At 37.4% G+C, this 13,459-nt stretch overlaps 1 protein-coding gene across 1 annotated transcript in view; it reads right to left on the bottom strand.

Annotated features, from left to right (window-relative positions):
- CACHD1 (cache domain containing 1) overlaps positions 1-13,459 on the bottom strand; it is a 206,686-nt gene that overhangs the window by 126,743 nt on the left and 66,484 nt on the right. Inside the window, exon 2 of the mRNA XM_028512383.2 lies at positions 5,183-5,245. Coding sequence (XP_028368184.1) covers positions 5,183-5,245 — 63 coding nt within the window. The remainder of the gene's footprint in view (positions 1-5,182; positions 5,246-13,459) is intronic.

Raw genomic sequence — 13,459 nt, 5'->3', positions numbered from 1 at the left:
GGACAGCTAGTTTAACTAGAAAGACTGTACAGACATTTGGAAATTTTAAAACATACTTCTAAATAACAGATCAAAGCAATGATAATCAAAATTAAAATATACCTAAAACTAAACAATAAACATAATAGATACCATGTTTTGTGGCCACTGTCACCATACTTATGCAATACTTTTCTAGAGGTCAATGTAGCAAGACACAGAAAAGCAATGAAAGGTATGAGAATTAGAAGGAAAGAATCAAAACTGTCCTATGTGAATATATGACTATGTACACAGAAAATCCAAAGGAATCTACAGGTAAGTTATTAGAACCAATATGATGGTTTAAGAAGATAACTACATGTAAAATAAATACATAAAACACAAATAGCAACAGTTAGGAAACTATAATTTTTAAAGCTATAGCTTATAATTAAACTGAAATATGTAGAAGTAAATCCCATATACATGGATTTTCAGGTCTTTTGTAAACATATTACAAACCCAAGGTGAAAGACACAGCACAGTAGAATTACTAGGTACATGGAGAGCTATACATGTTAGTAAAGATATTACCTTCAAATTGATCTACAGATTCATTATAATACGAATTAAAATCCCAATAGGATTTTCTTTCATAATTAGACAAACATTCTAAAATTCATATGTAAGAGCAAGTGGCCAAAAATTCTTATGTAAGAACAAAGAGCCACAGATACTCTCAAGAAAAATAAGTGAAGGCGTGGGTCACCCTACCAGACATATGGTATGGGCACAATGAGAAAATTCACCAACAGAACCAAATCAAACTCACACATATGTGGGAACTTAACTAATGACAGAAAGCACATTGAAAACAAGTCAGGGGAAAAGATAAATTGTTCAATAGATAGTGCTAGAACATTTGGAAATACATATGGGGGAAAAATAAGAAATGAGATACCTACTTCACATCTAAGGCCAAAATCAATTTCAAATGGATAAAAGTCTTAAGTGAGAAAGGCAAAAGTTTTAGAAGGTAGGAGAACATCTTTATATCTTTGGAGTACAAAAGAATTTCCTTAACAAAACATAAAAAGCAGAAAACAAAAAGGAAAAGGCTGATTTTAAAAACTATGAAAATTAAATATGTATTCTTTTAAAAGGTATCATAAGGAAAGTGAAAAGAAAAGCACAAATTGGGAGAATATATTTATGAAACAGATCTACAAGGGAATCTTATACGATAACCACTGGCCGGCCATGTGTGGCTGAAAATTAAATAAAAAATTGAATTTCTCAGTAGCTCTACCCACATGTCGGCTGCTCAGAAGCCACATGTGGCTAGTGGCTGCTCAGTTAGCACCGATATGGAACTAATCATCTCAGAAAATTCTCTTGGACAGCGCTGATGTAGAATATGTATGGAATTTTTAAACTCTAAAATAAACAAGCAACCCAATTTAAAAAATGGACAAAAGACATTAGTAGACATTTGACAGGGGAAGAAATACATAAAAATGTATCATAAATATGCAAAAAGTCATTCCAACCTCATTAGTAATCAGAGTAAAACAAATGAAACTCATTAGACACCATTTCAAACACTCCAAATTGATAAAAGATTCAAAATCAGTAATACCAAGTACTGAAGAGGATACGGAGCAGCACGTTTCTAACACCCTGTCTGCAGGAAGGTAACCAGTGACAGCCACTGCGGGTTTGGCAGCATCCAGCCATCCTGTTCCAGAAGGGGTTCTCCATCTGAGCTAAAGCCCTTCTCCCCACCCAGGGCATTCGGAAACTGTGCAGATACACCCACCACCACCACTACCACCACTTAACTGGCAGAGGCCAGGGATAAAAATGTCCCTTCAGTTAAAAGAGTTACTCCACTTAAACTATGCACCAGAAAATAGGAACAAAAATTGTAAAAAATTAAAACACTAAAATAGCCAGATATCATCAATAAAAAAATGTATACATACACTGCATTTAATTAAATAGCATGCAGAATTGAAAACAAATACACCTTACAGATCTCAGCCTAGGTGATTCTAAGGAAGATAACGCTGAGTGAGAAAGTAAGATACATGAATATAAACAATATACTTAAAATTTACATAAGGATGTAAGGAATCGAAATAGTCAAACTGTATAATTATTTTCAGGAAGGAGGGAGATACCCTCTGGGAGGGTCACACAGGCTTTTCTACTCGCAGTCATGCCGTATTTCCTAAGACGGGTAGCAGCAGGTTGAGATATTCATTTTAATTTCTTTACTGTCTGTGCATATGTTTTATATACTCTTCACGTTTAAAAAAAACTTACAATTTTAAAAAAGCCAGCTTAATTACATAGTAGCTAGGACCCCTTGACCTTTCTACATTAAAAACAGTAACTCCATGGACCTTACAGAGTTATTCTGAAATTCAAAGGAGATAAAAGATGTGCGAGTGTGAGTGACTGTGATGGGGGACCTAGTCACACAATAATGACCATAAGAGATAAACATTTCCCTAAAGATTTCATCACAGGTACTAACCAGCATCTCAGGGTCCAGAGTTCCTGGGTAGTTATTAATCAAGTCAAGCAAGATATTAGGGGTTTCTGTTTCCCCACTACAAAACAGGGATAACTCCTGCCCAATTCAACCCACAGGAGCAAAGTGTTCAGTACATATGCAAATATAAGCTTTTATTATTGTTCATTGTTTCAGTGACCACAGAACTGAAAGGAAATGAAAGTCATGTCAAAAAAGAAGAAATTTTTTGGACCTCAGGATTTTCTATTTTTCTTCCTTCTAATTTCATTTTGTATTGGTTTCAGGTGTACAGATTGGTGGTTAGATAATTATATATTGATACTTTACATAGTATCCCCTTCGATATATCCAGTAGGCCCCAAACATAGTTATTACAACATTATTAACTACACTCCCTATGTTTTACTTACATCTCTGTGACTATTTTGTAACTACCAATTTCTATTTCTTAATCCCTTCACCTCTTGCGCCCATCATCCTAACATCCCTCCCTTCTGATAACCACTAGTCCCTCTCTGTGTCTATGAGTAGCCCCTGAGTACTTTTAAATTTAGGCTAAATGATAATGATAATGACATAAATATCTCCAAGTACTAGATGCAAAAGAGGCATAAGTTCTGTGTGTTCAGGACTCTTTCAGAGGACGCACTGGACAGACTGGAGACAGAAGTACACTCGGGGTCAGTATCAGAGAGAATTTTTTGGGTGTTCAGAGAGAGGAGAGATAGAACTGAGTATGTGGGTAACTCTTCTTCATTTGAATTATTCAGACAAAAACAAGAGTTAGAAGAGACTTCTATTTTGGATGAAAACACAAATTGTTAAAATAAATTCTATTAAAATAAAAATACAGATACCTCTGTGCCAAACTTATTTTGAAAACTAGCTTACTTAATAGTCCTGAGGCTACAGGTAACTTGTCTTTTGGAGTTTCAGTTTCCTCATCTGTAATAAGGATAATATCTTTCCTACAAAGTTATTCAGGAAAATCAATGTGATAATAAATTGAAATTGCCTAGCACCAGTGTCCCATAAGTGCTCAATCAGCTGCTATCATTTAAAAAAATCATCACTGAACACTTCCAAATTTGTTCACAGGTAAATAAAGCAATGACATCAGTACAAGAAAACAAAACCGCTTGCACACTTGAAAACAGCTGAAGGAAGAACTTGTATCTGTTACTTAAGAGAAAGTAGCAAAACTGATATCCCTGGATCAGTTTCTCTAACAATGTTATCAAGCGGCTGTTGGTCTCCCCAAAAGTTTCCTTAAACATGTTTTGTGCTGAAACCCTCCCCCTGTAAAATCCTTTTATATTCATGATCCTGAAGTGCTTTCCAGTTTGCTGGAATAAAAATAACACAGGAATTCTGAAGATAGCAAGTCATTTCATATTCATTATAATTTCAGACCACTTATAATTTCAGGTCATTTGTTTTTTTTAAATATCTAAAGCTAAGGAAATATATATATGTGTGGCTGCTTACATCCTATAAATTTAATCTGAAAAAAAAAACAATAAAAATATATTAATGTCTATAAACAGGAAATGCTGAACTTCAAGACTGAACTTCAGGAATTCATTGTAAATAACTATCCTATATATAACTTCAGTCTAATGACACTTGCAAAGCTTTTGCCTCTTGTATGCACTTCCGAAGTTCAGATCAAGTCAAGCTGTTTTCCATGAATAAAACAAAGGCAGCATTTCAGAGAGTTTAAATTGTTATGTGTTTTCCTATAGTGATCTCTTTACTCTGTGGAAGTACTCTGCTACACTCTGGTTTTTAGCCTGGTGCTGTTTATTACTTAAATTTCCAACCCAGCATCAAATTACCAGTTGATGGTCACATTGTGTAATGAAGTGGGTGGATTAGCTGAAATTAAAACCCAGAATACTCTTTACCACCCTTCTTTTCAAGTGCAGATCAATTATTTATGACCAAGTTCGCTAACACTATGTTTTAATTTGGGAAGCAGTCCATTTAAAGCCAGCTATAAATAAAGCGAATAGAATCTGTCCTCAGAACTTTTTGACCTTACAGAGCATTGAAAGAAGATGGAAGGAAAGAAGCAAAGGAAGAATACAAGAGGAAAGAGAAATGAAAAAAAAAACAAAAAACAAAAAACCAGAAGAAGCCAGTATCTACTGAGCTGCTGCTGTGGCCAAGCCTTCCACATAAGGATTTCATTTACGCTCAATGTGACATTACTTCATTTAATTCTCAGAATCTCATAGGGCAGATATTCTATTCCTTTTACGTGAGACTGGGAACCTGCAGGTCAGAAAGGCTCAACTGCTCACTGGGGGTCACGAAGTAAGTAGACAAACCAGAGTCTGACCTGCGTTTGTCTGATTCTAAACCTGGGCACTTTCTCCTATCTCAGATGAAATAATTTCCTAATATTTTAAAAAATGAGTCATTTAGAAATTTCCAAAGCAACAAAAGGGAATTCAATAATGTTTCCACAGTAACATATAACAGGAAACCATCCATATGACTATTATTTCAACTGCCTGCAAGAACCTGAAGTGAGAGGCTGTCACCATTATGTTTAGGATGTCTATGAATTCACACTCAGAGGACAGGAAACCCCACATGGAGATGGTGTGGAAAGAGGAAAGAAGCCACATCCAAAAGCCAAGACAGATTGCGAAGCACTAAATAGCCTCTTACCTGCTGCACTTCACTTTCTCCATTTGAGATTTTCTCAGTGTAAACAAAGGAGTTGAATATTCGCTGCAACAAAAAGAAAATGAACACGCATTAGATTTTCTAAATAACACAGCCAATTTCTACACGAGTGTGTGTGTGAATAATTTGTTTACACCATAAACACAGTCAAGCACAAAAAATTTAACTGAAATAGTTATTTTTCACAGAAAAATCTAAATATCAGCCAAAGTCAATCACACTTAACATAAGCAATACCCAGACTCCTCTGTAGTGAAATAAACCAGATGTTATACTATATTTTTCATTTTCAAAAATACATTTAATTATAGATTTCCGGAGCCCATGCCATTTTATCCGACCGGTATAATCTGACAAAGTTGTGTTTCTCATTTAAATCCTGAACTCCCTCAATGCTGTAATTGTTTACAGACACTAACATCCAATGTAATAAAGCCCTTTCAAAAACATTCTTTCCATAGTCTCTCATGTCCCTGTCCAACCAGTACCTACCCAACATTATCCATCACCTTCGCTATCTAAGTACCCCCTCGGGAGAGTAACAGAACAGGGCTTGCCAACTATGTGCGGCCTTAAGAGAAGATCCAGTGCTCACACGCCAGGAATATGGCCGCCGTGCCAAGACATTAGTCCACACCGTGACACACAAGCACGCATTCTTCCACTAGTGGGTCCCCACTCCTCCGTCCATTGCCTGCGTTTAAAACATCTCTGTAGACTTAGGATTTTATCAAAACCTGTCATTACTAAGCAATCACAAGAGATTAACATACAACAACAACAAAAAAATGAGAATCCAAGATATGCATCTGGTAGAGACACCAAAAAAAAAAAAAAAAAAAAAAGGAGCAGCAGCCTCATCATTTATCCTAAAACTTTAAAGATATCTCTGGAACTCTCCAGATGAGTAAGGAGTCAGACCTGAAGACGTCAGCCAAAATTTCCCCTTTGCCTTTCTATCTTCCTGCCAAGGGTTTGTCAGCATCTGGGACAGCTTCCCAGACAGCCTAACACACCTGCATGGTTGTGATGAGGAAGACAAGTGCCAAGTTCACCAAGTATGGTGCAAATGGAGGAAGATCAAGGTACTAGGGGATAGTGTTGGGGAGGCGGGAAGCAAATAACCTTGGAAAGAATTGAAATGGAATAGGATGGAATTGTAGTCCAGAAAATTCTAATTATGAATTATCATTTTCTAATGCTCCACTCATTCACTGAACAGATATTTATTTTCTCTCTCTTTCCTAAAAATAACTCTGATAAGAAAGGTACAAACTTTTAGTAGTGGTGATAATAACAGTGATATTGGCTACTATCTACTGAATGCTGATGATGGGGCAGGCACTAGTCTAAGCATGTTATACCTATTTACTTACAAGTTTCACAAAAACAAGTTTCATAAAACATGTTTGTGACAGGCATTGTCACTATCTCTATTATAGAGATGAAGAAACTGATGCATATTGATTAAGTGCCTAATGTAATACATACATTGTGCTTTGCAAGCAAACTCTTTAATCTTTATTAAGAAAATGACTGCAGCTCCACAAATGGAAAAATAAGACCCTAGAAAGCTAAATAATTTACCCAAAGTCACTTGGCAGGGCTAAAATTGGAACCCAGGCAGTGTGACTCCACAGACAGTGCTCCTGACTCTCTTGTCTCATAAGAATTTGCTACCTGCCCATATAAAGCACTCCAGTCAGGAGCTAATACCCAAACATAAAGCACACCAACAATCCCGTCTGTGGATTCCCAAATTCAACAGATACTGAAAATCAAAAGCTTTGCGTGACACATTTGTTAGTAAAATATGACATGACCTGACCTTATTTGGCAGAAAATCCTAACTTCAATGGATGTATATTTATAGTCTTCATTAAACCATTTAATGTGAGCATTCATTCACTTTGATGCAGACATATTAATGTATTTGATTATAGGGTTCTGCTCCAGATCTTACTGGGGGTGTTTTATCATTAAGAGGCACTATGAATCCTAAAACAAATCTTATTTCAGGAAAGGGATTATGAATCTGTACAATTCCATCCCCACAGCTCTAAGTTCCCAGTTTTCTGGGAAACACCTAGTAACACTTTTAGAGGCCACGTCAATATCACTGCCATGCACATTCCCAGACCACATTCTATATTTTTATAGAATTTGATTTTTAAAACCTGCTCAGTACCAAGAAAACACTTTTATTAAAAATTAACCTAATTCCTGTAGCATCTTCAGGTCGTACTGAATGTGGTTAATTCCTGATTTCATTTCTGGGGTGATGTTCTGATGTTAAAAGAATGATGAATTTCTCAGCAGTTAATAAGGAATACATGGGGGAGTAGTGTTTGTGCGGCCGCTCCAGTCCCTGTTCACTCATTTACTACCCTAACAATGATAAATAATGACCACTGAAATTCTTATGTAGGCCTTTTTTATGGCTTGTAAGCATTTCTATATTCTCTACCCCTAATAAATGAGGGTAGGTAAAAGAAACATTTAAAGCAAGAAAGAAGTTCTAGACATGGGCAGCAGTGCCCCTGACTGCCTAGTTTAGGGAGCCCTGTAACTCCTCCTCCAGAAGTGAAAGATGACCTGTAACAGTTCAGAGCTCTCACCAAAGCAAAAATTTTTGCCCATCTCCTTTCCCCTGTGGGAAGGGGTGTTAGTGAGAAACCAGAAGAATCTAGACAAGTAACGCATAACTGAACAGGTCAGCCAGAGGCGTCTGGTGCAAGGTTAAAAGTTCAGGCTCATGTGTGTGCACAGGTTCTCGAGGTACAGTGGGGGTTTCCTTTACTCTCGGGCAGCAATTTTCAGCTGGGGTGTAGCAAGAATGTTTAAAACCTGCGATGCCTGACTAGTCAGGGGCACTGACCTCTTTCCCCTTAGACAGTCAAAGAAATAAATGACAATAGCCTACACAATAGCCATCTGGGATGATGGAATCAAAATTATACCTATTTTTTTGGTCAGATTGGCAAAATGTTCAACACATATATTTCTGGTGTGCCACAGAGAGTAATTACTTCATACGCCATTAGAGGAAAAAGGTAGAAAATCGCTGCTCTGGGTCAATGGGTGGTGCTCATCTTTCTTAAAACACAGGGTCTGCTAAGCCCAGCTCTCAAAGGCTTAGGTTTAGCACTTTCACAGTTTATAGTGCCACATAAATGGTCACATTTGATCCCCCACAGCAACCCCAGGTGGTAGGAAGGGGCCAGGGATCTGAAACCAATTTTACAGATTTAAAAACTAAGGCTCGAAAGTTAGAAAATGTATCACAGGTAAAAACTTCAAGTGCTGAGTTCTGAACCTATGTCTGGAGTTAAAAACAGGCATTGCTTTTAGTGAAACTATTAAGTTTATTCAACTCACCTTTTTGTTCCAGATTATCTAGGAACCCTAATGCCTATATGTAGGCAAAAAAAAAAAAAAAATAAGGATTTGGGTTTTTTCTTTCCATTTCATTTCAAGCAAGATATAAATGTGTTGTTATAATCTTATACATATGACCAATGTCAGGAGTAATTAACAATCCCAAAGGTTTTATTTTTTTAAATAACTTTCTATTGTTATTTGAAACTGTGAAAGGAATAGAATACAGGATTTGAGGAGCTTTTGTTTTTAATTTGAGCCAAGAATTCCAAATGATATACCTAGCTGACATTTTGTTGACCTCAGGGTAAAGAGTTTCTTGCTTACTAGAGGACTTGGAAAATGAAAGTGGAAAAGTTTTCCTGAAACATGAAAATGATGAACAATCCCAAAAGATCAGCTTCTGTGGTCCTCGAGATGATTTACTCACAGTAACAGGGTTAGGGAATGGGTGGGTAGGCATCCTGCATTCTCTTCCCAAGTTGTCACACTCCCTTACACCACATCCCTAGAGGAGCCAAGGAATCCCAGAAATTTGAACTCTTACTTTGAGACTCCCTAGAGGGAGTCTGAACTCTCTCCTCCCAGTACAAATCCCTCCAAGGAGTAGCCAAGAGAGTGCCCACCTTTGCCCATTACTCTTTCTCACTCCCGTCAAATACTAAAAGTAAATATGTCTTACTGCACAGTGAAAAGATACAATGGGTGAGGAGTTTAAAAAATTTTTTTTAACTAGAAACATGTCACGGAATCCTCTTTATTAGTTAAATTTATTTCCACAATAGAAAGAAAACATCGATGACAACACGAGGCCTGATTCTGCTGCTCGTGAGAACTGAGTTCTATGATCTAAAGACAAACTGACCTTTCTCTCATTAACACTTTGGAAATGTGGCCGTAGCTTCTAAAGTTAGTTAATATGCATATCCCATGACCCAGCAGTTCCCGTCCTTGGTATAAACTGAGCAGAAACATGCTCATACGTTTATCACAAGAAAAGCATAAGACTTGTTCATAATGGCACTACTCATAATAGCCCCAACCTGGACAACATCCAAGTGCATATCCGCAATAGGACAGACAAGCAATTTGTGATGTATTCACACAATGGAATACTCAGCAAAGAGAATGAACACACAGTCGCACCATGTATCAATGTGATAAGGCTCACAAACTTAATATTGAGTGAAAGACGCCAGGTACAAGAAGACAAAGTATATGACTCATTATATCAAGTTAAAAAAACTGGCAAAACTAATCTCCTCCTAGAAGTCAGAACAGTGCTACCCTCTGTGAGACAGTGAACAGAATAGGGCATACGGGATGCTTCTGGAAGTTTGAAATGCTCTGTTTCTTGATCTGGGTGCTGGTTACAGGGATGTGTTCCATTTTGTGAGAACTCATCAAGCTTCACATTTATGACTGTGCATCTCTCCGTGCCATACTTCACTAAACTTACTTTAAACATGCATTCTAGGCAGTCTCTTTAAAATACACCCTGGTCAGATGTTTTCATATGTTTTTTGCTGTTGTTGTTGTACCACTTATTTATGCATTCATTGGTTGATTCTTGTATGTGCCCTGACCAGGTATTGAACCCACAACCTTGGTGTATGGGGACAATGTTCTAATCAATGGAGCTACCCAGCCAGGGCCTTGTATGTTTTTAAAACTATACATTTTTAGAAGGGACAAGACTCTGTTAACTGGGTTATTATAAATACTCAAACAAAAATCAACACCCCAATCTGTACTCCAGATGAAATAGGGACAGTACCCACTCAAGAGTCACAAAGGAATTCACAGACAAGGTCTCATGAGCCCTCCCTGAGGCTACATATTAATTGCTCCCTCAAACTCTAAGTACATAATATTACTCAGTTCTTCAGCTTCCCATCCAATGGTACCGCACAAACCTCAATTTTCAGCAGGAAAAAAAGGTGTCTTTATTAGAGTTTCATCCAACCTGGATGGTCTAAACTTATATAACACAAGTTAATCAAATCTTGTTGCATATGCTATTCCTTTATTCGCTAAGCACTGCCTTCCCCCATCTCCCCACAAATGGAAGTTCAACTCAAATAAAGTTAAAAATTAAAGAGTCGTGTACCGATTGAATACAATCTCCCCTACCTCCACTGCAAGAGAAGAAAAGACAGTCTGCTCTGTGTGTGTGTGTGTGTGTGTGTGTGCGCGCGCGTGTGCGCACGCGTGCTCTAGGTAGCCTGCACCTCCTTTCTCTCACCTCCTATGGGCTGCACCACAGTCCTTCCCCATCCCCACGCCACGAACCTGCCTCCCCTGCCCCATCACCTTCCCTCCCACATCTATTTAATTGGGCCTGCTTAACAGATGGCATGAGAATCCCACTTTGCTGGAACTGGAACGATTACGTGAGTGTTTAATAAGATGGTCAGTCCAGACAGTTGGCCTTACCTTCATTCTTCCAACAGCCCTGCCAAATTCTAACTAGATATTTAAATGAATGATATAGCACAATCCTGCAGTGAATAAATAAATACCTTTATAAGCCTAATGATGTTCTGTTGGTCTCCCTCCCTGATCTCTGCTAAGAAAATGCAGGACTGAATTTTTATTCAAAGGGGTATTCTCTTGATGTTTACAGGTCTCTGTCCCAGGCCAATTTGGCTGACAGTTCACTAATAGCTTAATTCTGCTCTGGATTTCTTCCTATGACCTAGGAACTGTGCCCAAAGAGGAGGAAAATCTAGATCACCACTGTTATCTCAAGAAGCTAACACTAACCATTAAAAGAGAAAGTGCTGTCACTAAAACAAACTCCAACAATCGCAGCACAGGGGAAGAAAGGCAACTCAATTTAAGTGTTTTGGGAAAGAAAACATGTGCGTGTCTTTATTCTGCCCTAAGCATGCCCCATGAATAATCTTTTACTAGCTTTTAAGGGATCCCTCCTGCTCAGATTCGACATTGTCTGATTTTTAACAGACTATTTAACCTCACACGGTTAAACATATGGAATGTCCACAAAATGACATTATCTAAGGAGACTTATCATTCTGCATTCAGAGGTCACAAATCTGGTGCTATAAATCTCAGCCATTTTAAAAAATTTCTCAACTTGTTCATTCTGAATACAGGTGGCTCAAGAAAAGAGCTTACTGAGAATATTAGAAAGGGTGCCACTAAAAAGAAAAATCAAAAATAACCTAAGTGCCCTACAATAGGGGAAAGATTAAATTGCTCTTCATCCAGTCAAGAATATATTGCACAGCTTGTACAATAATTCTGTCATTGTTAATATTTAAAAGCAGCATTTACATACACACACATTGTTCTAATTATGTGTGTGTATGTGTGAGATGCACTACATATAATAATGTTACCATGTATATTATCAAGGATCAGAATGGATTCAGGTGCTTCATATCACATCTCATTTAATATTCACAACAACCTTCTATTTAGTTACTTTGTCCTCATTTTGTACATGAGAAAACTGACATTCTGAGAGTTGTAATGTGCCCAAAGTTGACCATAACTAAGTGGCCAATCTTGATGCAAAATTGGCCTTACTTCCAAGTTTATGCATCATCTTCTATGTAAACACAATATAATAGAAAAAACTTATGTAAAACCTAGAAAGTAACCAAAATAGTAGCCACTGGTGACTATGGAATACAAAATGTATTTTCTTTCTCCTCCATCCCCCATCTCAAAATAGAGCATGCATTTCCTTTATAATGTATAGTGGCAAACAGTTTTCAAAGGGATGTCACACTCAAAAGAGGGGGCATACTTTTGGAGTTACAACTAAACTCTACAAAGAACCATCTGCATTAGATCCCTACCTGTACAGCTTTCAGAGGTAAAAAAATAAACACAAGGGCTTATGGCTGATCCTCACTATAAAAATTAAACCTTGACTATCAGAGTGACTTGCGAGAAACTGGGCTATTCCAGTTTCATGACAAAGGGAAATGTTTATGTACTAAAAATCATGGCAGAGGAAGAGGGTTACATTGGAAATTTAAAACAAAACTAATCAGTACACAATGGATGACCTTGTACAAATGGTACACAGGGCACCTGTGTCCTGGTCTAGCAGATTTCCTTGTTCTGGTTTAAAGGTTGCTATATACAAAATGGCAACAGCTATTGCTTATACAGTGCTATCTGTCTTGCACTAGGTACTTTACATGTATTCACTCATTTAACCTCATAAAAACAAATGTGAGGATGAATTTATCACATAGAGTACACTAGAAACATTATGAATGTATTTCACATACCATAAGTGACTCAAACAGCCTTGATAATTATTCTATTATTATTCTATTATTGCTAATCTTTAAAGACTATTCTCTTTAGTTATTCTACGATGGAGGTATGGGGAGAGAGCAAACATATCTGAGGATCTACTTGCCAACTCCAGTCCCTCATCATTCTTAAGCAACCTCCCACAAATGGTAACCTCATCCTTTTCTGAACTTCTGTAGCAAAGACTGTCTATGTTACAATTAAAACAGTATGTTCACTGTAGAAAATTTGAAAATATGTAAAGGAAGAAGAGGAAAAAAAGCTACTGCCTGACTACTCACTAAAAGTCAATTACTGTTTACATTTTACTCTATTTCCTTCTGTTCTTTTGGATTTCTAGGTCCTAACTTTGTCCATGCCACGATTTCTTACCACCCTGCATTGTACATAGTAAGCATAAGTAACCATTTGTGTATCCATTAATCTAGGCATTAAATCATTCAGATCATTATCGTGGTTGGTAACTCAACCAGCTAGCACAAAAAGGAGGAAGGTATCCTTTCTCTTTAAGATAAAAAAAATGTTCCCCCCTCACCCAGTTTTCCTTCCCTGTCCTGTTTTGGCTCTAAATGTACACAGGCA

Source organism: Phyllostomus discolor, chromosome 5, assembly GCF_004126475.2.
Source record: "Phyllostomus discolor isolate MPI-MPIP mPhyDis1 chromosome 5, mPhyDis1.pri.v3, whole genome shotgun sequence".
Classification (NCBI taxonomy): Eukaryota; Metazoa; Chordata; class Mammalia; order Chiroptera; family Phyllostomidae; genus Phyllostomus; species Phyllostomus discolor.
Note: the sequence above shows the minus strand (reverse complement) of the source record. Positions and strands in the feature narration are given on the sequence as shown.